This window comes from Blennius ocellaris (assembly GCF_963422515.1).
Source record: "Blennius ocellaris genome assembly, chromosome: 19".
Lineage (NCBI taxonomy): Eukaryota > Metazoa > Chordata > Actinopteri > Blenniiformes > Blenniidae > Blennius > Blennius ocellaris.
In genome coordinates this window covers 20,471,021-20,498,881 of record NC_137668.1, presented here as the reverse complement: position 1 = coordinate 20,498,881, position 27,861 = coordinate 20,471,021, and the positions used below count along the sequence as shown (strand labels likewise).

The 27,861-nt window shown below is 42.2% G+C and overlaps 3 protein-coding genes across 4 annotated transcripts in view; 2 read left to right on the top strand and 1 right to left on the bottom strand.

The window, feature by feature from the left end:
* The window catches only part of vav3 (vav guanine nucleotide exchange factor 3), a gene marked incomplete at its 5' end in the record, with an annotated part of 90,738 nt that extends 86,903 nt beyond the window's left edge, over positions 1-3,835 (bottom strand). The window contains 1 exon segment of the mRNA XM_080514882.1: positions 3,629-3,835. Coding sequence (XP_080371008.1) covers positions 3,629-3,835 — 207 coding nt within the window.
* Positions 3,836-11,528: 7,693 nt separating this feature from the next.
* Positions 11,529-18,621, top strand: LOC308143777 (crystallin J1B-like). 2 transcript variants are annotated; one of them, XM_080514693.1, is made up of 11 exons: positions 11,586-11,615; positions 12,008-12,074; positions 12,443-12,496; positions 13,005-13,184; positions 14,319-14,417; positions 14,881-14,973; positions 15,060-15,216; positions 15,299-15,414; positions 16,102-16,179; positions 16,569-16,708; positions 17,796-18,621. In XM_080514693.1, exons 2-11 carry the CDS (start codon positions 12,008-12,010, stop codon positions 17,892-17,894), a joined length of 1,083 nt encoding a protein of 360 aa, XP_080370819.1. In that variant the 5' UTR covers positions 11,586-11,615; the 3' UTR covers positions 17,895-18,621. The 2 variants fall into 2 exon arrangements, with proteins under 2 accessions (XP_080370820.1, XP_080370819.1); XM_080514694.1 differs by lacking the exon at positions 12,443-12,496 and having other exon boundaries at positions 11,529-11,615; positions 17,796-18,618.
* Positions 18,622-20,636: 2,015 nt separating this feature from the next.
* sh3glb1a (SH3-domain GRB2-like endophilin B1a) lies at positions 20,637-27,821 on the top strand. The gene is made up of 9 exons (XM_080515292.1): positions 20,637-20,830; positions 21,213-21,354; positions 21,981-22,109; positions 22,315-22,448; positions 23,237-23,329; positions 25,207-25,296; positions 25,417-25,517; positions 25,611-25,845; positions 26,786-27,821. Exons 1-9 carry the CDS (start codon positions 20,768-20,770, stop codon positions 26,891-26,893), a joined length of 1,095 nt encoding a protein of 364 aa, XP_080371418.1. The 5' UTR covers positions 20,637-20,767; the 3' UTR covers positions 26,894-27,821.
* The last annotated feature ends 40 nt before the right edge of the window (positions 27,822-27,861 follow it).

Genomic DNA, 27,861 nt, shown 5'->3' with positions numbered 1-27,861 from the left:
AGCCATTTTCAAAACGTTGCCTTTTTTTGTGGCAACATTGTCATGTAAACAAACCCCCAAAGCACAAATAAGGCTTTTTGCGTTTTCGCTCGCAAACGCTGTTGTGTAAACAGAGCGTAATATATTGCAGGAGGCCAGCACTGTCGTCATTGAAACCCAATAAGTACATCTACTGGACGAACAACAAGTTCATCAAGTGTGACAATCACACACTCAGACACACATCTACACAAAATTCATAGCTACTAAGTGTCAAAAAAAGTTTTTCATTGAGACGTCTATGTTTCAGTTATCATTGGAGTACATGTGGAGACGACAGAACGCCGAGAAACGCTGTAGTTTGCCTAGAGGGCCGTTGTAACGTTATGATATTGAAGTGTCTCTCATCGTGAAGAGCAAGAAAAGAAAGCATTTCACCCGTGCAACATAAACAGAATAAATATAACTGTCTATTTACTCATCGTGTTTTGGAAGCTGCAGAAAGGCTGAACACAATTCCCTTCATGCATACACACGGCAAACACTTAATCCTTGCTCTTTGCACCGGCATAATTCTTCATGGTCTACTTTACAGTAAACAGACTCCTCAGCCACTACACCTGATCTTTGCATTGCTTTTTTTTTTTTTTTTCTCCTCTCACATTTTGTTGCCTCCTTATTGCGTCCACACGGCCCATTTCACCACAGGACTGTCTCACTATACAGCCCACACAAACCATCTAAACACAATTAATGTTGCAGAAAGGAAGGCAACTCGCCCTGATGGCTGCATCGCACATGTGAACTCTCCAGAGCTTCTGATGCATTGTGCTTTAATTAAGAAGCCAGCTCCAGCGTGGCCGGCTCGCAGCCCCGCAGGTCCTCTTTATGTCCTCTGAGATGCTTCGATGGAGGCCAGACAGACTCTTTGTAGCCCTGTCCTCTCGCAGCCTTTGTCTTTCCATCTCGGAGGTCCCGTGGGGTGAGGCTGCAACGGCGTCCCATGTGTTAATATTGGCCAATGACAAAGTAGCTGCCACGGCCCTCATGAATTATGCAGGTTGGAAAGGGAAGCAACTCCACCCTCAGTTATGTAAATTTAACTTCGAGGAGACATGGAGGGGGGGGGGGGGGGGGGGGTAGTTGCTCGGGGAGGGGTTGTGACACCCATTTGTGTTTCTTTGTATAGATTAAAAATCCAGCATCACACGAGGTGGACGTGCATCAAAGGGAAAGCTGCGAGTCATGCTCTACTGACACACTGGCATACAGTACTGAGCGAGCCAAATGTTACCACAATATTTACTCACAGGCCGGTCAGGAGAGGAGAAAACCGATTGGTTTCTACTTACATGGCAAAACAAGAGGCAGTGCTCCCTTCTTCTCTGGAATTTGGAAACACACGAACGAATGACGGTTGTGTGCATGAGAGAATTAGAATAAACAACCACACAATCTACCCGGCAGCACCACAAATAATCCATGTGCAAAGTGTACACTCACACATACAGTACTGTTACAGAGGTTTTAGGCTGGTATCGGAGGGAGGGGAGGGCTGCACAACTGCATTCACAAATGCTGTATTTTTATCACTTAAAAAGGCATTAGTAGGAGAGGCATCGACGTCTGGTTTGACCACCCTTTTCCTTCTGAACGGCATCAGTTCCCTGCACAGTTTTTAAAGGAACTTGCACAGATGTTTTTTTTCTTCATACATTTTGGAGAACTAAGACCTTCTGTGGATGTAGCCAGATCTGTCGGTCGTTTCACTGAGTGTTCACATGAAACTTGCTCACGTAAAGATCAGGTCTCAGGACAACGCCGTGACTTCCTTGTTCTTCATCCTATTCAGACACCTTGCCGCTCGTATAACATGAAGGATATGTAGTGCTACACAGTACCAGGCTAAAACTTTTGCACGGGATGGCTACTGACCTTGTGACTACACTTTGTAAATGGATTTTGCGCTGGCCTACTACTGGTGCTAAGTTCACGCTGAATGTTGCCTCATGGCTGGCACAGTGTGAGTAAAACATGCAGCCATGCATAAAACAAAGTCGGCCTATAAATAACTCGGTCTGGGGCGCTGAGTGTATGTATGGTTCATAAACTCACTAAGCGCGGCTGCTCTGCTCCGTGTCATTATGTCATGACCGATGGCAAACCTTCAAGTATTGATGTCCCTCTACTATTAGCCATATTATTGGCCGTGTCATAACTTTATCAGCAAATGGAGCGAAGGGGTCTTTTTACAGAACAAATCTAGTTTCGACAGAATTCCCCGAGTAAACAGATCTTCAGACAAGTGATTTCCACAAACCCCAATGGCATTATAAACCTTTGTACCTTTTTAAATTGTCCACTTGACCGGTATGCTCAAGTCAGAGGATACTCTATTGGTTTGTAAGCGAACGCTAACTGCATATCATATTGACCGTGCCACAGTGACACTGAGACTTGAGTGCTGTTTTGCTCTCCTTGCACAGATAATCCCTCCTCTCCATGAGATGTGACCATACCATAATGCCGATATTCATACCATGATCACCTGTTTTGCATGTTTGGGAGCATCAGAACCTTAATCCCACTGTAGTTTGTGCATGTGTGTGTTTTATGGGCACAGTCGGACACTCTTCCAGCAGGTCTGCAGACTCAGTAGGTGAAAGTCTACCTCACTGTGTGCTGTCACCAGGCCAGATGCACAGATCCACTGTTATGAAGGCGAATATTAATCTGGTCCAGGCTCAGGCTGTCCTGTTATTGAAGCAGATGGTATCTGACAAACAGGACGCATGTGGTCACAGCTCTCTCTATCTTTTTTATCTATCTGTCTATGAGAGGGCAAACCAAAAACCAATCACTAAGAAGATTATTATGATCGCATCTGTACTTATTTTAAGGCAAACTAAACACAGTAATAACACACCCCATCATTCACTTCACTGAAGAGTATCTTTTTTAAATATATCAATGCATGTGATTGTGATAAACCATATTTAAGACTAATCAGTCATATATCCATAAAGTGTAGATTGAGAAGCAGAATTGATGATCAATGTTACAAACAAATACAAGTGACTTTTAACACAAAACAATTAGAAAAAGTCAAGTTTTTGCAATTTTTGATTTCACTTCAACCAAACGCAAAGTTGGCACACAGTACCAGGTTCCCTCCGATTTCCACCCATTTTATTAATTCATCCTTCGAAAAGGGAAAATACTGGTATAATAAAGAACCAATTGAAACTTAATGTAATTGTAATCGCCTGGTCTTTAATTCGGCTTACAGATTTCGTAATGACCTCAGCTGAAATTGATGAAAATATAACATTTGCACCGTTTTCCGCTGCTGTGTTGACTTGATGGTAGCGCTAATCAACACAAACAAGATTTTCAAAAGTAGAAATATTAAACAAAGCAATCACGAGAGTGTCGTTTATATCATGCCGAATTGCGCCTATGTGTGTTGCGGTGCCTCGAAGATTCAGTTGTGTTTTAGTAGAGTTGTCGTTTTTCTGGGAGATCGCCAAAACTTCAAAAAAACAACATAAAGCCAACGGAGTCTGGTTGGAGCTCTCGACACCGAGGCGAAGTTGCAGTGGGGCGAAGGAACACACGTCGGGGGACCGCTTCCAGTACCGTCTCTTACCTGTGACATCTGCGGTCTCAGGTTGATCTCCTTCAGGTTGATGGACTGGGGTCGGAGATTGTTGAGCAGGTGGCACAGGAGGACTCCATCGCGGAGGGTTTGCGCCAGGTCGAATACCTGCGCGGACTCCCATGTCACCCGGTGGCTCGTCGGGAGCACCTTGCAGTTTATCAACCACAGCGCGCATTGCCTCCAGTACTCCATCATGATCCCGACTTAGAGATTTCACAGGGGGGTAAAACAAAAAGAAAAAGACAATGTTGATTGTTTAGTAGAACCGTGGGTGTTCAATCGTATCCATGCCACATGAACCAGAAGTAGAGAGCTGGTGGAGGCGCAGGCAGCCGCGCTGAGAATGACAGTCCGATTTACTGAGGCTGTGGATGGAGCGCAGCGCACCCTGCACTCTTCCTCTCTCTCTCTCTCGCTCTCTCTCTCGCTCTCTCTCTCGCTCTCTCTCTCGCTCTCTCTCTCTCTCTCTCTCCATCCATCTGCAAGTCTCTCTTCCCTCCCCTTCACCCAGTTCCTCGCCCTCTTCCGCCTGCCACTCACAGCCTCACATTACGGTGCGTAAAATTACAGCGCGCAAATGACAGCGTGCAGCCTGCAACCTACTCAAACGGAAACCATGGCTAAATAAACATGCATATCTAAAAAGTTCACCTGGTTTTCTTTTTTTCAGGCTTTTTTTTTGTTTTGTTCCCTCATTCAAATGTTCCCACTGCACAGTGCTGCTCAATGAATGATTAAACAAGCCAAATACGCGTGTCTTTCAGAGATACGGACCCACTTTCATCTCTATTAAGACTATTTCATTCTGTTTTCTGAAAAAAATTATAGATATAGTGGTGACATTTAAATTGGCTCGGTGATGGTTTAAAATTCACGAAGTTGCTGAATCTCATTAGTCTTCACTTGAAGAGCATATAGTGATGAGAAGTGCGTTGCAGTGCTGCTGTGTTTCCCACGCCGGGTTTTTATACTTCTGTTTTCTCCTAAATATAGTTGTTTCAAGACATTCATGGGGTAAGCGGAACCTAAACATAACTCATAAACCATTTGTAATGATGGTTGGATTTTTATTTTTTTTTATTTTATGTATGTTTTGACAGTTGAATACAAGCATGAGCTGTGAACATCAAAACAAAAAGCAAACTTTACTTAAAGTATAAAAGAAAACAAAAGGAGCTTCATGTTCGTCTCCCACATCAATAGAACAAAATTATTGTGGGAAGGCAAAGATCAAATAATAAGATAAAAGGGTAAAATAAAATAGAATAAAATATAAATAGTAATCTACAATAAATTTGTAATAATATTTAGTGCAAAAGAAAAAAAGAAGTAAAAAAAGAGTGAACTTTGGGTAACTCCCAGATAGCTCAAGTCCTCCATTTTGTCATTTATATAGCAGAAAACTATTTGGTATGATCAATGATAATTTATTACCTGCTTAGACCTCCATTAATAAGTAATGAGAACACCAAATTGCCTCCTCTCTTATACACTGACTCATACTCACTTGCATTCACACCTGTGAGCAAGTCACTAATTAACCCCAAACATGTTTTTTGAGAAAGAGCAAACCAGATTAACCTCAGAAAACCACACAAACACAGATAAAACATATCCGCATGTCTGAACTCCAACCAGAGATGTTTTTGTTGTAACCAAGTAAAAAGTGATAAAGAGGTTTAATATTATCTTCCTGTTGTCACAATGGACAGAAATAGACTTGAATTCATCACAGATTTTGCTGCACGTTGACAAATGTTTACATAGTTTCAGATCAAATATGTCAGCTGTACATCTCCGTGCAGTGTGTATTCCAAAGGCGCTCTCTCTTTTGAGAGATTGAGGCGACTGTGGAAGTCATTTGAGTTCAGGTCAAGAAAAAAAATAAGGAGCTTGAGATGACTGGAGCTTTGTGACTGCATATCATCCTCCTACACACTGCCATAAAACAGTGACACGGAAAGAGTTCTACATTCCTTATAGAGCAAAATTTAACACTTCAGCTGGCCGAAAGCCCCTTCCATGATCGGTCATATTCACACGTTGAATTATTAAAATAATTTAGATGCTCTGCAAGGTGCTGAGGTCATTTTGATCACCAGATTTTGCATGAAGACAAACCGACCGACTTACTCCCGTAGGCTGCGACAGAATAACGTCACTCTGTTCGTACAAAGAGGAACGAAGCAAAAGACGAAAATGTGAACTATTTATTCAAGGAGTGAATCATTCATGCAAAACTCAGATCTTATCATCTGACAGCAGAAACTGAGACTCAGTGAATTAGACACTGGTTGATCAATATTCTATTGAATAGTTGTGGTCAGCTAAACTTGACAAGATCATGACCAGACTCATCTGCCTCATCATCAATATGCATTATGTGATATTATCATCAATAATGGTTACTGATGTCAGTGTTGCTTTACTGTCAAAGCAAGCAAAGTCCTCCTCATTAGGACTCGGTGAAAAATTCCTACCTGTCTCATTGTATCATCATATTCTATTCTATTCTATTCTATTCTATTCTATTCTATTCTAGACAGAGAATTACTGCAAATTAGCATTTACAAAGTGTGGTGCAAGTAAACAAAGACAACCAGTGGGCCTACATAGGCATTACACAATTTGGAGTGAGACTGGGTTGACAAAGAAGGGAAGAATGATAGAAGGAGAGATGGCCATTGTGACTTTTTACATATACAATCCAACATGAGTGTTAATTCCATTTTTTTTTGTTCTTGTATCACAAGATGTTCAATTATCTCCTGCACTAATTTTGTTTCTGCTGCATGATTGGACAGTTAACTAACTTCACTGAGGAGCAGCTGAACAGGTGTTATAGTGAATAGACCTTGTTTATCAACCGTTTTTCTCACCGTTTGAGCACTTTGGCCATGTTTACACGTTACCCGGAATTGTATAAAAACTGATCTTTCCACCTCTACGTTTACACAGAGATCCTCATTGACGCAGACGACATATACACCTGGTTCAGTGCTACTATGTCAAACCTGCAGGGGGCAGTGTAGGGAGAAGCACGAGAAGCCAAGATAGCCAATCGGAATCCTGGTATAAACACAACGCTACGAATTGTGATATAAATATCCGCCATGTCATAAATATCTGCCGTGACACATTATATACTGATCTGCATTTTATCTAGCCATGAAGTTTTGCATGTTATCTTTCGGTGGTGCTTTTACCAGAACTCCCGTCAGTTGCTCATCATAAATCATTAGCTTGGAGAGGAAACAGTGTAGTTCCTGCAAACACAGATGTGCCTTATCGAGCTACCGATGCTCAATATGCAGCAGAGACACAGTTAACAAGGTTGTATGTCACATTTGAAACTGCTTGTGCAGGAGAGGTTATTGTCATACTCAAACAGGGTTTGATTCTGTTAGGCCTTCTTCCTTATATCAGCAAAATGTTTCCAGTTTCCATCCAACACCTGAGTCGTTTCCTCTGTTCGGGACGACAAAACTTCTGTTTTTACCACTTCCATGCTGACCTGCCAACACACAGATACTAACAGGACATTCAGTGTTTTGTCAAAGTGAAGAAGCAGACACAGCAGCGATCGCAAATGTAATATCACACATTGGCTTGTTTTTTTGCTTTTTTTAAATCTCTGTTAGACATAAATTGTTTAAAAAGAATTGTTTAAACCTTCCTTATCGTGACACTGACAGTATGATTGGCAAGACTGAGCCAATATATGGTGAAAAAACCCCCACTGTTTTACTTTTATTACTTCTGTGTGAATGACATGAGGAAGCTGTCTTCTGCTTTGACTTACAGGCTTCAAATTAAACATTTTAAATTGCTCGGTAATGGAAATGGAAAGGATGTGGGCTATTACACTTGCACTGGCCCCTATTTTTAATCTCATGCTAGATTATTATATAGCCGGCTTATGCCGACAAATGCGTGAGCTCTCTCTCTCGCTCTCTCTCTCTCTCTCTCTCTCTCTCTCTCTCTCTCTCTCTCTGAGTCTCTCAGTTGCTCTTGAGCAAGGCAATTACACTCCAAGCGAGCAACTCCAGCAACAAAGTGAAAATAAAACACTCGAGAGTTGCTTCTCTGCACAAATGTGAAACACAAAAATGTACCTGAAAGGCAAATCACTGTAAAGCTTTCATTGGTCCCCGTTGGGCTATTAGCACAGCAAAAAGCAACAAGCTGCATGTATACTGAGGAGATGGATAAACAGTGAAAAAGTTAAAAGCATTAAAATACACCGCAAGGAAAACACATGTACAAAGTAGAGCAGGCCACGTGGGCAAAAATTCACAATCCACATAGCAGAGACAGGAATCTGAGCGAATGAGACATCCGATATGTGAAAACTAATACGAAACCTCTCAGAAGAAAGCGCTGGTAATCACATTAACAGTGCCAGAGTATGCTGCTCCGAAAGCATATGCAGGAATGATGGAGGAGACGAATGACACACCTTACAGATTTATTTCATTTCCACTAAGGTTCCCAAGTATGTAGAGCACGAACGTTGGAATAGAAATAAATCCCTGCGTGGCGATTGTGGGCTGACGAATTCTGCCAAGTGCATTTACATACAATGACTGAACACACGGGCCTGGGCAAACAATGGTGTCAAGATTAGTCTCCTGCATTTTGCTGTTGTAATTCTTCCCTTTTTTCTTCATCGCCACTTCTTCCTCTTCTCCTTCTCTGCACACTTGTGTAAAGGATTTGGATGAATGTCAGAGTGGGAATGCCTGCAGAAATGTCTCTTTCTGTTTACTCCAGATTGTATTTAAATAAAAAATGGGGGGGGGGGGGGGGGGATGAAAGGAGGTTGTGCGGTTCAGCTGTGAGCATCCAGCTCTGTCTTCCACAGGCTGCACATCGGATGGCATGGCTGGCATAACACAGATGACAGGAGAAGTGGCTGCAGTGGCCGGATGTTGGCGAACCTCTCAGCACCTCTCAGAACCTCTCAGCACCCTTCTCCTGTTTCAACTCCCTCTCTCTGAGTGGACAGCCACACAGCCTGACAATTATCAGCATTCTCCAGAATGTTAAAATCATATATTTGTCACCATGGCGACAGAAGTCCCCACCATCTATCCGCAATCAGTACATTCACCAGTATAAAAGGGCATTTCTAAAAGCCTTTACATTAGCTTCCATGCATTAATGAAGATTGAGGATCATGTGGAGTGGTTTACTTTCATTACGCCGTAAAATAAGAAAATACATTAATTATTATCACCTTGAAATTGCATTCACACACATCTGCTGAGACCCAGCGATCCGTTGAGATGACGTGCTTAAAGCGCCGTTGCGTATGCATCAGAGCGCGATGTTGGCGTCTTCAATTTTCCATCAACGCACAGATGAGTGATTCGCTTATTTCTGGGTTATTTCACCTGGGAAATGGCCAAATTTGAAAGGTAATGGCCAGCCAACGTGAGCCTGCTGGAAACAGCATGATTATGTCTGTGCACATATGGTAGATGTGATCTGACTGCCAGGATTTTCTGTTTCCAAATCACTGTCACAACAGCTTTATGGTTTAAATCAACAATCAAATATGAAAAGTACAAGTTTTTTGGGGAGCAAAAATGGGGCGGAGCAGAGAGGCAGAGTACAAGTACAAGTAGACCTTCTTCCGAAAACATTTGTATTTTGCTTTTGCTTTTGATTAGCCCATACAGATGTAATGCTATTTAAGTTTTTTACCACCTGATGAAGTAATGCAATTTTTCATTATCATTTACGTAAAGTTGCTTCATCCTTAAATGTTCTATATTTTTATAATGAATCAAACATTGCTCAAAAACAGGAAAACATGTCATCGATCTTCTATACCTCTTTGTCCAGTTCAGGATCACACGATTCTTGAATCGACCCCAGCTGAAAATGGGAAAGGTCACCACTCCACATGCGCCCATGCATGCACAGGGAAAACATGCAAACTCCACGCACAAGCACTCCGCTGGACCATTATGCTACAGAGCAGCACCACATAGAACTAAACAGATGGAGTGAGTCAGCAAACGTGAGACGATGCAGAGACTGTACATATGAACCATATATGACTTTAAATATGAATCACACCAATAATCAAAACACTGTTTGTGCAAAGGGGTTAAGTGTGAAAATCCATCGTTAAGCGAAATGTTCCACGTTGCAAATATATACAATGCAACATCATGTAGCCATGAAAAAAATATTTTAAAAAGCTACTTTAGAATGAAGGAACACTATTACAATATCATTATAACATGCTGAACTCATAAGACATGAAGTGTAGCCGTACGAGTGCAGCTCAGCATTGTGCTCAGGTCAGCATTCGTGGCCTCCGCCTTGCACATTGTTACGCTCAGAATTGTTGGCAGCCGCTAACAGAGCAGCCTCTGCGCCTTCTTCCAGCTTCTCTGCCAAATAGCCAACCCCTCCGAAATATGGCGAGGCTTTGCAACATTGCCCACACTCTATCAGGATCACCTTGCAACTCCGCCGGCGTGTAATTTATAGAGCGTCACCCTGCTCATTGTGTCATATGATCTGACAGTGGATGATCTATTCGCACTGCCCTTTCATCCCTTCTTTGAAGGGCACAATATCTTTCTGCCGGAGAAAGCGATTCATGTCCATATTTTTCAGCAGATTTGCTTTATGAAGATTTATATTGCAGCTGTACCTCTGACATAATGTATTCACATAAATGTAAATGTTTTTAGCATTCGGGGAGACCTTACTTGAACTTTTTTCTTAAATATTACCCACTGCAGAATTTTTCTATTCCTCAGTGTAAACCGCGTCAGTTACAATTCTGGCTTACAATAGGTTTTAGTACAAATACGGTTCATACCTCTAGAATGACATATGTGGACATAAGCCTTGGGCTGTAGCAGCTTTGGCTTATTGTTTTCTAACAGCTATTGATTGTCCGACCCTGCCCAAAGCACTCTATTTTGCTGTTTTAGGGGGCCAGAAGAGAAATCAATGGCCTGGGATACTCATGAGAGGCCGGGGATAAGTGGCGACCGGCCAGGTCTTGCAGGGTTTCATCAGAGCCGCAGAGGTGGAGGGGATCAGCTGGGAGCCGTAGGGGTGGAGGCAGTGGAGTGGAAGACACACAGAAAGAGAGGGTGACAAATCAGAAGGACAACAACATTCTATGAAAGCTATTTAAGCGTATAGTATCTTGCCCTCTGGTGTTAAAGGAGTTTGTTTAGTGCAAATTAACCTGATAAAGTAGTGTTAAAACTATTGAGGAGTCTAATGTCTTAAATATAAATTAGATTTTTGAAAATAAATTGTCCATTTATGTTCACTATTGGCACAACAAGCCCCGTGGTAGTCACGTCTCTTGACATTTTGGAGACTGGTCTTAAAAGCACAACCAACAATTGAGAAATTGTAATGGAAACTGTTGTTACATAGAGAATCAGTTCAGTAATATACAAAAGGTAAGGTCTCTCTGGTGTGTTGGTTGTGGGAACCCATGTGGGAACCCTCGTGTTTTAATACCCTGGACTCGATTAAAGAGTCGTCACAACAAGACTTGACTTGATCTGGATCTTGAAAATAACAATGACATGAAAGGACGTATTGATGTGATAGACAGAACCTTTTGACACGAACCTGCTCAAAACCAGATGGTTCAGAAAGGCTCATGTTGCATGGCCCGACTGCGGAGTCCCGACACCCTCGCAGAAGATATCTGTGGGAGAAAATGTGTGTGACATTGATAAGGGTCAAATTAGGTGCAAATACCAGCAGACTCAGTCAGCTTTCCATCAGTCTCAATGAAACAAACGGTTTCTCTGGACATCTTCCATAACGTTTTTCTGAAATTATGGAACACTTGTTCTCTGTGTTGTGATTGGTTCCTTTTTTTCATAAAGATCGTGGCGCCTCCCTTTCACTAGAAAACAGCAACTGATACAACAACACTTCAAGTTGCATGCTAAAAATAAAGTGAAGACGCACCCTGAAGGTAAGAAGGAACGATTCTTTGATTATTAATAACAAAAATATATGATGTATTCACATAGGTTAAAAAGTTTTCAATGTCAACAAAAGTGTTGTTTTTTTTCTATGCATATAAAATATTGAATGTGTCAGAGTAACTTTCATCTTTTCATGTTCGACAAAGTTCAAAAGTAGTTTTTCAGATAAAAACAAATCTGAGGAAACTATGCAGATCCAGTTACATCACAAATTTAAGCTCAAACCTCACGGTCTATATCAAACTGCTTCCAACAACAAACACCAAACAGAAAGCCACATTTTTATTTCTTTGATTAGAACTGGAGGCACCGAATGCTTGGATATAATAAGAACCTCTCACACTATTTCCTGTTTGCACTGTGTGTCTAATGAAAACAGATGGCCCTGACTGTGGAGGACAGAGCCATCGGGGCCATTATTGGGGCAGCGGTGGCAGATGCAGCGGGTAAGATAAAACTGTGTGTGATACAGATGCTGGAAGTGATAATAAGGGACAATTTTCCACCAACTCATTTCAATGCTCAATACATTTTCCGGGCGGGATAAAAAGAGATCTCCACTTCAGACTGGACAAAACACATCAAATACATTTATTTTACAATTCAAGTAAAGCGGCATAGCAAACTATCGTCGTCAATAAGAGTTTCTCTTTTAACAATTATTTCTCAACTCATGTGCTGCATATGATTTACATCATGAAACGTCAATTTTGCCTGATTGGAAAATATCAAACAACTGCTTTTTTAGAATATATATTATTTCTACATGCTAGTCTAATAGTTCTTTTGGGGTTGTTTTTTTTATCTTTATCAGTTATCCCGGAGAAACATCTGCACTTACTGATAAAGCAGAGGGGCGGTGCCTTCAGTTCAGTAACAGAGCACGTTATGAAAGCTGATATTGTAGACTGAAAAACACACAAATAATATTTAATTATTTTTTTTTTCTGTGGGGGTACAAATTATATAATATACATTTCCAGTTCATTGGGTTTGGAAATGCATGGCCACATGGTTTTTACTCAAATGCACTAAATTACATGTGGTAGTAATTAGAATATTTTTTCAATTCAATAACTGTATAAAATCTCTAGATTTAAAAGAATAACCTTATTAAGAAAAAAAAATCAACATGATACCCAAATGCAGTAATTTGATATTTGAACAAAACAACTTATTGGGTTCCAACATACAATAAAATGTTTGAATATTAAGTCCCATTCAGGGCTTATCCAGTAGTAACTTGTGATCTAAAAAGTCAGTAAATAGATTGTATTGGGTAAAATAAGTACAAATTGAGTATGAGTAAAAATAAAAAATACAAAAAATGAATCTGATATGCATGATATGCATTATGTTGTTCCTGTTCCATGCAGCCCAGCCCATGCACTGGATCTACAACCCTGACAGGCTGAAAGAAGTCCTCTCTGATCTGGAGCCCTGTCCTGAGTTTCGGCCTCAGTCAGCAAATCCTTTCTACCGCCGGACAACAGGCGAGCAGTCCTGCTACGGAGATCAGGCGTACGTCCTGCTGGAGTCACTCAGCCAGTGTGGAGGTAGGACAAAAGCAGTGAAAGCTTGTCAGTCTGCATTTAGGCAAAAGTAACATTATAACAAGTTGAATGAATCTAGCACGACACACAAGGGGTTTTTCAATTTTCCCTGTTGAGCTGTGTCCTGCCTTATGATTAAATAAATCCTTTCCAAGATGTCCATTTGCTGTGTTCAGTCTGTCTAATATTCACATAGTGTTAGTGTCAAGTTAATCCCACATCAGTCTGGTCAGAAGATTACCTTCCTGTAGTATTTCTTCTGAAATCTTGCAGTTTGGCGATTTTGTGTTTTCAGAGCCTGGCAACATATTGCAGGGCCACCAATCGTCAAACTCTAGTGATCTTATTTGCCAGAGTACTTACTGTTAAATTTGCAGTGTCAAATATTACATAACTACTCAAAATGTAGGATTTATCTTCTTGTTCTTTATTTTTCTTGTCTTCTTTTGTAATTTAAACATGTAACAACCCGCGGCAAGTCGGATACTGCTCAGCAGCACAAAGCCCCCAGTAAACAGCCATAAGCATGTCACCATGGCAACGTTTTTATGAGAGGAAAATGGTTTTAAATAGGGAGTTGTTATCTGTATTTTCTGCCACGTGATGTTTCATAACACGTGCCACAAAAGTTGGAGACATTAACATAATATCAAGGTCATTTCCCGAAAGCTTTTATAGGCTACAACAACAACAAAAATCTGAAACATAATTAAATATATATACTTATACTTGTGCTGGTTTGAGGTTTGATAATTACAGTATACCAAAAAGTTTTGGCTCTCTGCAGGCTTCTGGAGGTTTTCCATAAATGACATGAATTTAGAGTGGGGACTTTAGAGAAATATCATTTACAGACAGAAGGTATTTAGATTTGTACTTTCTTAATCTGTGAATCAAGCTGAATTACAGAGTTCTCGGATAATATATAAAAATATGATAGCATTAAAATTGTGGCTTTTAGATAATGACAATTGCATGTGCGAGGATTCCATTTACTTTTGAAAGTCAGTGTTATGTTTTCCGTGTGAAATCAGAAACCTTGTATGCAGTGAATGTATTCTTTAACCTTCAGCAAAAGATAAAAAACAAGAAGACTAGGATGTTAACATGATCATGTTGTCGGTCATGTTTCCGAAGATGTTAATGTGGAAGATTTGACAAAGCGCATCTACAAGTTCTTTGGCCCGGGAACGGTGTACGATCTGGCTCTCAACGACCCGTACAGGAAGAAAGGAGGTAAGCACCGTCACCAAACATCACGTCAACATCACGATTTCCATATGTGTTAATGATCTGCTAACAGGCCTCAAAGGATGTGAGAGCCTCTGTTACTGTCTGATAACACTGTATAATGTGCTTTTCTGCCCACTGGGAGTTCACTTTCCATGAAAATGCTCCATACAGAACTTCCCTGTCCAGGGCTTTGAATATATGCTGCTTTTAACGGCCAGGATGTCATATAAACACAGTGCTGCAGTAAATCACCACGTCACCACGGGGCACCACTGGGTACACTAAAGTGCAGATGGCTTCATGTCGATCTTTATGTTGTCGAGACTAAACAGAGAAAAGACGTCCGCGCACACTAAACGTTGAGTAGCAGGAGAGAGTCAGACCAAATGTTTCTTCTCTTTTGTTTATCTTCGTCTCAATGATATTCATGTGCACCTGTTAAACAGCTGTCTGTTGTGTTTGCCAGGTCCCAAGGCTGTTCTCCCCATCGACGGCCCATGGAGGAACGGAAGCCTGAAGGCTTTCTTTAGAAATGTTGACGCCGGCAAAGAAGAATCTGGTAACAGTCCCTCGGAGCAAACGTGCAAAGGCTTCGGAAAGCCATGATGTCCAGGGTGTAAACTCTATGTGTTGGGTGTCTTTAAGGTTGTGAAGTAGACTGTCAGATGGACGGGGTCACTAAGCTCGCCCCAGTGGTGGCCATGTACGCCGGGCGACCTGAGATGCTGGAGAAAGTGGAGGAAGCCATGAGGGTCACCCAGAACAATGACATGTGTGTGGCTATGACACTGGCAGCAGCAAGGTGAGGAGACAGTTCTCTGCACCAGGTTTTATGACAGAGAAATCATGTCTGAAGTTCTGTCTGTCTTTGTCCGTTACGTCAGGTTCCTGGAGCATTTCATTCTGAATGGTCCAGATCCCAACGCTCTGGATGCAGTTCTGGCTCAGATGAATGACCCCAACAGACAGAATCCTCAGGAGCTGGACAGGGCTGTCATCGGTATGAAGCTTCAATAATTTTTTTAATCAAACTGTTTGTTTTGGAATACATTTTTCTGGAAATTATCCCATTGAAGTTCCTTATTCATTCAAAAAATGCATAATGTGAGTTTTTTTTGCATCAGAAGGTTTCATTAAAATTAGCTTTATGTTCAGATTGTAGTGATTTTCTGTAGTAATCTATGGGTTTTGCAAAGATATAGCCATTTCCATCACATATGCTCTATGCCAAAGCAAAGAAAAACTTTGTGTATGTGCTGTTGAAAATTAATGGCAGGACTGTGGACGACGTCGTTGTTTTTGCGGGTTTGATTGACCTTTAATGCTTTCAGAGTGAATGTTATTTAAAAGAGGAGACACTTTCATGCATCACAGTTTGAGTGTGCAGTACGGAGCTGAAACGTTCATCATTCCTTTCATCATTTCTTTAAACACGCACAGCAAGGGTTAGTCAAAGCACTGGCCAGAAACTCACAGTTCTTATGGGAGGTGTGGTCAACTGTGTTTCAAATTAATTACTTACTTCATAAAAAAAAATAAAACAATATTATCTTCATGAACATGCACGATCCATCATTCTGAAACAAAACGTAACGTTAAAACACAGAAATATAAGACGTTCGCTATGTCGACGTGCAGTTCAAGCGAAAGCAGGTCAACTAAACAGTTTTCCGTGTTTCTGCCTCAGCACATCTCCACCAGGTGAAGGACAACCTCGCCAAGTCGTCCCAACAGCTCGTACCGGCTGTGTTCACAAACACATGAGGTAAGCCAGGCGTAGCAGCAGGAGTCAGGTCTGTTGACTTGGCGTTGCCCGCATACTCTTCCTGTCAGTGTATCCGTTAGTTCGTCCCCCAGCCTTTGATCTCCTGGCTAATGGTCTCCCTCCGAGTAGCTTTTTCATTTTTCCCATCCCGCTGAGTTCAGTGTCTCGGGTTTTACAAGCCCAATAGGTCAAGATAGCTAATGTTTATGTGACGAGTCTGCTTTTCAGATCTGTTCAGGTGCCTCCTACATGAGGAAATTGATGATAAAGTGAAGCGAATTACTCTGTTTATATGGAAAAATAATAATATGCCCGGGGATATGATTCCATGTACATTACTGTTTAAGAGCAATCTGCTCTCCTCATACTGAATCTGGGCTTGTGTCCAGCTCTGCCCGGTGCGTTCCAGGGAGCGCTTCACGGCGTCCTGACACTGAACCAGCTGGATGAAGCTGTCAGGGACACCATGCGCCGCGGGGGATGCACCGCCAGCCGATCCTCCTTCATTGGAGCCTGCTTTGGGGCACAGGTACTGTAGGAATGCAGCCATCAGCCATATAGACCAGCCAATTACCACTGATCCATCTCAGTAGGGTTACAAAAAAGAAAAAAAAGACCCTGATTGTCTGTAAAAGTATTTTGCAGCTTGTTCACATAAAATCGCACAAGTGTAGGGAACATGTTTGGACAGTCTTTCAGTATTATGCTCGTCATTAATCATAATCTAAATGTAAGGGGATAATATGGCTTTCTTGGCTTGCTACAAGCATCATGTGACCACAAATGTATCTGTGAGAAAAGCAGGAAAATACATTAACTTTGCCTCGCACATCTGACACCACATGAATATGAAAACACTCCAGATGCACGACTGCTATTAGTTGTTCAAGATCACAGCCACAACCTGAACTCACACAGCAGAAAATGCAGAGATTTGCTTAACATTGGCTAAGTTTGTAGTTTTTCAGTCTGTCTATACACCAATGTGTCTCCGAGCAAAATATTGAGTCCCAAATCATTCCTGATAGAGATCAAGCTCCTGCTTCTGTGTGTGTGAACGTGAGGTAAAAATATGGCTAAAATGTATGAGTGGAAAGAGCCTTGGTCTGATCTGATTGGCCACCATGCATGCCTTTCCACATCTCATTGGTTCATAGTGATGTAAATCATTGAGTGCTATTGAAACCTGTCATTATAAACAGGAAATACCTTCAACCGGAAAGAAATTTGAACATAAAATATGAAAAGACTTATAGAACTATGTTTTTCACTGTAAAATAAAAGGAAAGAACTGAAGGGTTATACTGTGATAAATGACTCATATAATCTTGTTTTGCACCATGTAAACTGTTCTACTGAATAGCTTACTTCTAACAATGAAAAAGCAGATGTTAAAGAGGACAATACAGCCAGGAGGGGACAAGTCCAGCCTTTTATATGCACCTTCTTAACTCATCCAACCAACAAAATATAAATAAATAAACACACTAACTGAACCATTGAAACTTTTATAGTTTCAATTTAAAACATAAACATCAGTGGGAGTTTTCTCTCTTCCTTTGTCATTCCGTGGCAGTAAACTCCTTTCTGTCTTTCCTGATGTGCTTTTTTTTTAGTGTGGTGTCCAGGGCATCCTGGAGTCCTGGAGGAAGAGGACGCTCAGATACCCCCTGCTTCTGGAGCTCGCCCAAAACGTGGTCAAGAAACTGCAGTAATTGGCTCAGATTCCCACGTGTTCAGAAAGTGTTGTATCTTAAAGCTATGTCGACAACTCTCTGAGGTTCTAGATTCACTTTGATGGAGTAATTAATGACAGTTGCATTCGAAGGCCTCGTGCTGAGTGAAACTTGAGTCCACTTTGCTCCCTCAGAGCTTCGAGCTGTAAGAAAGTTTGTCCAATTAAAAACACTTCTTTGTCATCGACATGTCTGAATTGTTCCATTAGCGTCTTTTGTTGTAAACGGGCCAGCGGGGTTTTATTATCCGAGGAAACAGAAAGTGATTTTGCCGACTGTCGAGTTTCAGCGGGTTTCAGTCTTCTCATTCCATCGAGAACTGTCTGTTATGGGTGAATTGAAACAGCAGATACGCATAGATTTACTACTGGAAACAACCAGAGTCTGAAATCTATTCCTCCCTCCGAGGAGCTGTTCTGCCTTCCTAAAAGTGCTGACTTCCATATCTTTGTTTTAAAGCACCCGCCCCAACAGCCCTGAAAGTGAGCCAAGCATGAAGCACAGCCGCAGCCTTAATATCTTTGACATAGTGCGGCTGTAAGAAAAATGTTAGTGAGTAGGCTACTGTTTGTGTCTTTGAGTTTATTTTACAGCTTACCTGTCGAATGGTCTGTACAAAGAGGCTTATTCAGAATTGAAAACATTTCATGGGTAAGCAGATGTAGTAAGTAACAGAATACTTGACTCCCCACATTAGAACACACATTTCTACTTTCCCCTCATTACTCATTACTTCTCTAAAGCTCTTTGGATTATAAGTCAGAGTTACTATGAGAGTCCACGCAGCTGACTGCAACAGTTGGTGACCCAAAGAGTAATCAAGTTGTATTTATAACAGTTGAACACTTTTAAATAAAAGTTTTAAATGCAACAAGTGATAGTGTTTCATAGAAATACATTTTATTTATACTGCCACAGCCGGTTCGTAGACCACAACAAATTGGTGTATGGGTGGCTCCGAAAGTTCAACAAAAGTTCAACGAAAGTTCAACGTTTATTAAATACAAGGTGAGAGCAAACACACAAAAACAGCCAACAATACACACATTCCCACCTTGGAGCAATTTAAGGTCACCATTTCACCTTGCATGCACGTGTTTAGACTGTGGGAGGAAACCAGAGTACTCAGAGGAAACCTACTAATGCACAGGGAGAACATGCAAATTCCTCACAGAAAGGCCTCTACTGGTATTTGAACCTTGACCTTCTTGCTGTGAGGCAAGACCTCTAACTACTGCACCACTGTGCGGCCCTGCACTATATGTTAGTAAGTATTTGTAATTGAATACATTTCAGACCTGTACATTTATTTTACTTTTACATAAGTAGAGATGCTGGATCTTTATTTAGACTTAGCCCTATGTGTAACATCGTAAACACAGTTTCAGCTTTGCAGCCTGGGTGCTATACAGTAACAACTGTTTGCATGAGGAAATCTGTGAGCCGCTGCTTCGGTAGGTGGAAAGGTTGCGGGCTGGGAGTGAGTTGGAAGCCTGCAGCGGGGAAGTCATTTGATTTCCCTCCCCGCTTGACTTCCTCCCACACAGCAGGTAGTGGGCTCGCTCTGGCATAATTACAACCAGACCTGAGGATTGTTTGTGTTTTTTCAAAAGCTGCCAAACTCTGCTCCCAGAAGACGACTGTACAGAAAGACGAGAGAGTTCAAAAGACATTGCGCCGTGGATGAGTTACTGAAGGAAAATCTCAGCGTGTAAACCTTTCACAAGCACCACTTATATGTGTGATTTATCAAATGACCCAAGGAACCTCTCACTGTTCCGCTGCAGAGTCGAGCTTTACTTCAACTTAAAGATGGGTGCTGCAACTAAATCCAAAGCCAGAATTTATGAGCACAGAGTAAATGATAGAAAGTGTTAGAAATACTACACCAAGACCAGAGCATTGCTAGACGAGACAAGACCAAAATATTGAAAATATGGTCTCGGGGCCAATTTTGACTTGTGCTTTCTGTGCTCCAGAAGACCTTTTACCAAGGGCCTTGATTTTGTAGGGGTCATCCCTGGTTTGTATAATGCTTTAAAAACATAATTTAAGCAGCTGTCAGTATTACATAAAAGGAATCAATGGTAAAGGGTGTGAGAGGCATGAAGTACAGGAAGTTAGGGTGTAGATTCAGGGCAGATAATAGTTCAAATTCTCTCTGTCCTTTCACATGGTCAAAATGTGAGAGTTAAAAATAACATCATCCCATTGAATATGCATTTTAGACTGTTTGGATTATTTGCGTCAAATGTGATGACAGATATCTTTCTAATTGTGTAATATGTATTATTTTTGTGAGTTCCCATCTCCATTGCATAACTCTCTTTCTTTTCCACGTGTTTTTTTTTCCACCTCTTGATCCGTTTCAATGTAATGTCAATATTCCCTGTTGAAAGTGAACGCAACCAAAGAGTGTGCGCTTCCATAGAAACATACGGAACAAGATAGATATATGCGCAACTGGGTATAGTTCGCTTGATAGCGCCGCGTCACATGAGGGTTTTTCAATTAGGGCATCTATTCTCCTGCGTTGCCGCCTTCATATAAATCAAATACTATTCTATGTCTGTAATTTTATCAGCAAAATGCAAGTTTTGTTTAGTTTTTTAATTACGTGAAATTTAGTGCTTTGGATGTATGCGCATGCGCATGATTTGGCCACAGCTGTCTCAAAGGGGTGGAGACGGTAACTCTCTTGTCGCTGTTTCGTCTTTGTTCGGATCAACAGCTGGGTGGAACTCTGACAAAAAGTTGCTTCAATGACATTTTCTGTAGGGATGGCACTGTGAGGGCGAGCCAAGCCAGCTCTTTTTTTATTTTCTAACTATTAACTCATCTATTTCTCCACCATGGATTTTAACGTTAAGCGGTTAGCCGCGGACGCCGGTACTTTCCTGAGCCGCGCGGTGCAGGTACGTTTATTCGTCTCGTTCGTGGAAGTCGGCGCTAATTAGCGTTAGCTCCGAGGCTAACCACTCACACAAGCATTAGCTCGCAGGCTAAACGCAGCTAACGTGGCTTGTAATGTGTAGCTTGCAGCTAATTATTATCCGATTTCCAATGATCAATTGCGCTATATTATCAATATTGCGTGGAACGGTCTGAGTCGTGTCTCAGCCTTTTCTTATAGCCATCACTGTTGTTGTTCAGAGCCTGGATCAGCAGGCCTCAGAAACCATCTGATTTGGCCATAAACAGAAGCTAAGCCACAGCAGTGTTTTGTAAACTCTCCTACCCAGCGTTTATAATCTTATAAAGGAATTAACCTTCGTATTTTTTTTTTCTTCTGTCAAGTTCACAGAGGAGAAGCTTGGCCAGGCTGAGAAGACAGAGCTGGATGCTCATTTGGAGAACCTTTTGGTCAGAGCTGAGAATACCAAACAATGGACAGAGAGGATCATGAAGCAGACAGAAGTCCTCCTGCAGCCCAACCCAAGTGAGATCCAAGCACTTTTTCCACTGTGTAATGACTTTATGTAAGAGGCACTCGACAGTCTTAGTGACAATATGTACACATGCAGATGCAATCTGTGTTCATCTCAAGTCACAAGGCGGCTTCTTTCGCAACACACTGTCCTACTTTTCCAAATAATGTATGCTCCTCCAGGGAGTTTGTCAGTCTATAAATCTTTTAAGTGCCAAAAATTAAAGCTAAATATTAAAAATTCCGGCGTGCATTGGTAGGTAGGGTGTCTGAAGTCTGTAAGCTCAGCTGTGCGTCCTCCTTACTTCACACCATGATGCCACACTGCTGCAGCATGACCACAGCAGCAGTCACAACAAACACAGACGGACCATCTGCCGATCGCAGCCTTGTGCAATAGACTTAGACATGGTGGACTGGATTTGTTCCACTTTATTTGCTGTGCTCACATTAAACATACCATAAATAAGCAATCTGCAGATTGTTGTTGAAGGAGCACAAATTAATCCAATAAGAACATCTCGTGAAAACTTTTTTTTTAAAAAAGGGTGTTTGGCGCCACCATCCCGAGGTCACATTTACCTCCTTTAGTGTAATCTCATGACTTTGTAATTGAGTTTTCTTGTTTCAATTTGCAGATGTCCGGCTAGAAGAATTTGTGTATGAGAAGCTGGAGAAGAAAGCCCCCACGCGGATGAACAACCATGAATTACTGGGCCAGTCCATGATCGAGTCGGGCAGTGAAATCGGTCCTGGAACGGCCTACGGTGAGTACGGAGTGTTGCAGAGGAAAGCCGGGCCTGTAGAGATCACATCAAAGTATTTTTCCGTTTAAGGCGTAACTCCGTATTCACAGATCCCGACGGCTTGACGACAAACAACAAGCTTGTTCTGCAATATTCTCCAAGTTCAGGCTGAATGCTTCCATTCTGTGCTGCTTCGGAAGTGACCTTTTGTTTCTGCCGCTAACAGGAAATGCTCTATCAAAATGCGGCGAGACCCAAAAGCAGATCGGCGGGGCGGAGCGGGAGCTCATCCAAAGTTCTGCCATCAACTTCCTGACACCTTTCAGAAACTTTCTCGAAGGTGACTTCAAAACCATCCTGGTGGGTTGAAGCACAGTTTCTCTCGTTTGGACATTGACATTTTCTCTGAAGCTGATTAGTTTTGTTTTTGTTTTTTTTATGGCTAGTACCATCAGGTCAAGAGAAGATCAAAAACAAGGAAGGGACAACTTCATAAGTAGCATGAAAGTTTCCTAAATCCCGCAAATTTGATAAAGTAGAAAATCTTTAAAACCAATAGTGTCACAGTCTGCACCAAATGTTTGGATGCTCTTGACTGGAAAATCTAAATCAAATGAAAGTTATTGTACATGACGCATGTGGTACTTTATTACATTTAAATGTTCCATTCATTTCTTCTTGGTGCATAATTGGTTTCTCCATGGTGTCTCCTACATTAGCAAGCAGAAAAACAACTCTTACCTCTCAAATTTGGTGATTCACAGTGAAAAAATAAATAAAATGTCTTATTATTTTAAAAAAATACAGTTTTTATTTACTGAACTAGACATTTAGATCAATTGAATTGCAATTACAAGACGAACACTGTGAAAGACTTAAGTAAAAATTTACACAGACCAGCAGTAGCTCATAAAAATAATGACACAAACAGGTTTTTGTCAAGAGATAATTTTCTTATTGGGCAAAATTGAAGTCATCTGATGTCTCGGATCTCAATATCGGTGCTCGTTTTTCATGTGGCCTCTTTAAAAATTAGTTGTGCGACTTAATTCATATAATAATACTTGAATCACATCCTCCCTTCAAAATCCAAACAAAGAGCTCAAATTGTGTCACTGACTGTTTTATTTCTGTTCTGTTGTGTCCAGAAAGAGCGTAAATTACTGCAGGTGAAACGTTTGGACCTGGACGCCGCCAAAACCAGGCTAAAGAAAGCCCGGATGGCCGACGCTCGAGCCGCGGTGAGTTGGACGCGTGCACGTTTTCCCCGCCAATTTCACGGACAACTGCAGCGGATTCCTGTTATAAGATCATTAACGAACTTCCGTTCCGTGAACGAAAAGCCGTCGGGGCGTTTCCCCGTCCACGTCTGAAGTCACACAAGATGATGACTGGCACGCTACGTTACACAACGCGAGGCCGAACGCTTTATCTCTTGTGACTCGTCACATGAGCAGCGATGGGAAGTTCAGAGTTCCCTTTTTGAGGACAGATGTTTTCTCAGTATCATCCTCACATTTTCTTAATTTTATATCCGTCTTGTGTCGGTTTGTGCCTCTGGGTGTGAGAAACAAGCTGTGGCTGTTAACGTATCTAATTCAGTAAAAGGTGTGAGTGGCATGAAGCTGCTTTTAAAGTGAATAACAGCCTGAAAGTGGTCATATTTAATGTGGTTTTTTTTTATCTAAACCATTAAGATGTTGTGTTGTTTGAATCCCGAAGTCGGCAAGCTTTCCTTAACCACCGTGTTTAATAAAGTTTTCACCACAGAGCGGTGTTTTGAGTCAGCAGGAGGCTGAAACAGCATTACTGTAATGGAATGAATGGAAAAACTCACCCCAAATACTTAGTTCTGTTGGCTTTAACTACTTTTTACACATTTATTGTTACTGCCATAGGAAAGGTTTGCATACAGTGACACGACTCCCCCAGTCTTTGTTTCATTTGACTGAAGATGATCTCCAGTGACCTCAGTTTTATTGACTGTGCCGAGTCCCGGCCACGATCCTTCCTGGAAGACCTAACCCCGCCCCGCACACACACTTTTTCCTGACGCACGGAGAGAAAAACTGTCTGGGCGTGCCAATGAGGAAATAGATTAAGCATGTATTCAACCAAGCTACTGATAATCTACAACAAGTACAGATAAACAGTACTCTGGGAAATAATCCCGCATTTCCCATCTTTGGGAAAAAGTAAAATTACACAGTATTATTTGAGTAAAGCCGTTCTCATTCTTAAATAGTAAGATTGTCTACCTGGTGGATATTTTGAGGATAATTCTGAGCTTAATCTCCAAAAACAACATTAGTGTGTTGGAAACCTGAGAGCGAAAAGGCCACCTACGTTACAAGAGGCGTAAAATAGCGGTTTCAGTTGGTTAACACCAGCAACACTTTCCCTTTAATCATTCTTTCAATCCTGCTGTCACCCCACACAAATATGGCTGCGAGTGTGAGAGAGCTGCTCTGCGTCACTGCCGCCGCCGCCGCCGCCTGGCGAACGCCAAGCGTGAGGATGTGTTGTGTTGGCCGTGGCGCCGCAGCAGCTGTAGCTCTAACTACTGTGTCACTGTTTTCACAACGCAAAGCAGCAGATGTGAGCAGAGGAAGTGACAGAGGTGAGTGGAATGTTGGAGCCATCTTTGAATCGAGCACACACAAGCACACACACACACACTGAAAGCCCCCTGGTGACAGTGTCAACAGCTGCTGTCTCTTGCTTTCTCCATCGCCTCCCTGCCTCTGTCTTAGCAGACGAGTCCTACAAGAACCCAAAAAAACTATCGTGGCCTCTCTTCCTTAACACTTTCTCCGTGTGCAGGACAGCCAGGCCATTGTCCGCATGTTTATTAGATTTTTTTATTTTTTTTTGTGCCATTATACCGTCGTATTGAATCATTTGGCTCAATATGAGGAAGAGGAAACTCTTCCCCCTTCGACACACGGCCAATCATTGTTTACTTCTCCCCGTTTCCTCCATTGTTCCATGTTCACGATTTCATTCTGTAAGTCTTGTGTTTCTTCGCATCCTGTCCCTTTTTTTAAAAATAATTCCTCTAAAACAAGCGTATTCGAGGAGGACGATGACGAGTGACTGGTTGTTTCTTCGCTCTCAGGCCGAGCAGGAGTTGAGGATGACCCAGAGCGAGTTCGACCGGCAGGCGGAGATCACCCGGCTGCTGCTCGAAGGCGTCAGCAGCACCCACGTATGTGCCAGTTTAACCTCCGGTGAATTGTTGTTGCGGCGCGGCCGCCTTTTGCCGGCGCGCGGCCCGTTAGCGCTCAGCCGAGCTCCCTGATTGCCATCTGTCCCTGTGCGTCACCAGGCGCACCACCTCCGCTGCCTGAACGACTTCGTGGAGGCCCAGACCACGTACTACGCTCAGTGTTACCAGTACATGGTGGATCTGCAAAAGCAGCTCGGCAGGTAAAAAGAGACGTTTTAACAGTTAAGCGCACGAAACGTCAAAGATGAGCCGCGGAGGGGGGAAAAAAACCGCCGTCCTCTCCCTCTCGCCAGCTTCCCCTCGTCGTTCTCCAACAACAACCAGTCGTCGGTGTCGGGCGGGGCCAGCATCTCCGTGCCCACCATACCCGTGTCGGCCTCCCTGCCCAGCGTGTCCCCGGGCCACGGAGGCTCGACGGCGTCGGGCGGATTCAACGAGCTGCGCAGCTCCAACGGCAGCCGCAAGGCCCGAGTGCTCTACGACTACGACGCCGCCAGCAGCAGCGAGCTTTCTCTGCTGGCCGACGAGGTGAGCCGGAAGGGAGCGAAGGCTTAACGTGGCGAGCACGCAAACAATGATATTAAAGGGCCCTTGTTATGTAGAATTCAATTTTATTGTGGTTTTCTAATGGTAATTTGTGTCCCCCTTTAGTGTGACGCCCCAGAAGGGAAGGAAGCGTGTCGTTTCGTTTACTTGCCTGCTTCGCTTTTTCGCGAACATGTGCTCATACAGGCGAAACAGAGATTTTCCCTTCATGATGTCATGCAGGGAAATAACCGCTCCAGTTGTGGAGCTCGTCCAGCCCAGACATTTACTGGATAGATTCAGTATAATATGAAAAACCGCAACAGTTGTATAACATGATGTAGCGTTAGCTACTTGGTAGTGACTGTTACGACACACACGACCAAACTAAGACACATTCAGACCCAATATTTTTAACTCGCCATCTTCGGGAGTTTCTCCTCCTGCGTCAGATTCTAACTGACCGACAGCATTTATACGAGGCACAATAAATCCACTGTGAACATTAGCGCATTGTCCCTGTTAAATGGTGACTGCTGCGATGTGGGTTTTATGGGCAATTATTGCAGAGAACTATGATAAATTTTACATGATTTTTATATTTTAAGCCGATTTAAAGTGAACGGCAAGAGAGAACTCTTCATCTCAGTCGTAGTTGCCCTCATGCACACTGGATGTGTTGTTGTAATTCTTTTCATAAAGACTCAGAACAGGAAGTGGAGTCTAAATTCAGACCATTTTGAACCACATGATCTCGTAGGGCAGCAGTTCCTTTTCCTTCTCTTGAATAAAACTGAAGCCACGCCCTCTCCCAGAAACGCTCCCAGCCGTCCATCACAAGCTTGTGGTTGATTAACAATGGGCCACCATTAGCTTTCGTTGTGTTGTTGTAATATAAAATTGAGTCTTGACGATCGTCAATCTTGTTTTCTGCGTTCGTCAGGTGATCGCGGTCAGCAGCGTCCCCGGCATGGACTCCGACTGGCTGATGGGCGAGCGAGGCAGCCAGAAGGGCAAAGTGCCAATCACCTACCTGGAGCTGCTGAACTGACGGCGTCTCCGCGGCCGCGAATCCCATATTTATACCCAAGGCGGCAGAGGCACGCCTCGCTTTCTCTCCCATTCAATCGTTTGAGAGTGAGGGTTAGCCATGAGGAGTCAGAGGGAGTCTCAGCTGTAGCGGACTGAGATGAAGCGTATTACGGACCCTCATTTATTTTGCAGTACATTTCTAAAAAAAAACAAAAAAAAACAAAACTGCTTCCATGCCTTGAAAGACGTGCCAGAACATCTCCCGACCTGTAACTTCATAAAGCTTTCCTTCATTTATCTCCAACAGTGACCTTAATGCTTTTGATATGACTTGTGTTTGAGGACTTTTTTTTTTTAATTGCAAAAAAAAGAAACACTTCAATTTGAAGTGACTATATTTTGGATAATCTTATAGCTTAGTAACTGTAATGGTTATCTTCAACATGCATAGTATTTTAACAGTATCAAATGTGTTGTGTGTACGTTTTTCATTCAGCCTTCCTCTACCGAAAAGACTTTGAAACAAGCCTTTGTGCAGCTACACCAGCAGTATTGAGACTGTTTCTCCAGTCTCCTCTGACAACAAAGCACCCAAATATTCCCTAATTAAATTATTTACAATTGGAAATGAACTTTTCCTTATTTCTATATGACATATTCCAACCAAAAAACAACTGTGTAGTCAGAAATACACAATGTGTCGTGTTTTTGTACAAAAGAAATGGCAGAACGTCGAGGTTTTACCTTCACGTCGATGTTTACTAACATCATCCTCTGAATTTACATTTAAGCTCCCACGTGTAAATTTGTCTCAATATTTTGTTCCTTCCTGGGAGATTTAAGTATATTATTGCACAGCTGCTGCTTCATTTCGTGTGTAACTGATAACGATGGCATACGACTGTAAAATAAATCTACAATATGATGCATTAAAGCGAGTGCTTGGAGCTTCCGTGTGTGAGATGCATTTCATGTTCGCTGGTGTGA

What these genes read in the sequence shown, in the direction of transcription:
- sh3glb1a (XM_080515292.1), top strand. Translation starts at nt 20,768, where the DNA reads ATGGATTTTAACGTTAAGCGGTTAGCCGCGGACGCCGGTACTTTCCTG. An exon ending in TCCTGAGCCGCGCGGTGCAG is followed by an intron (nt 20,831 to 21,212) that starts GTACGTTTATTC and finishes TCTTCTGTCAAG; the next exon opens with TTCACAGAGGAGAAGCTTGG. An exon ending in AAGGCGTCAGCAGCACCCAC is followed by an intron (nt 25,297 to 25,416) that starts GTATGTGCCAGT and finishes GTGCGTCACCAG; the next exon opens with GCGCACCACCTCCGCTGCCT.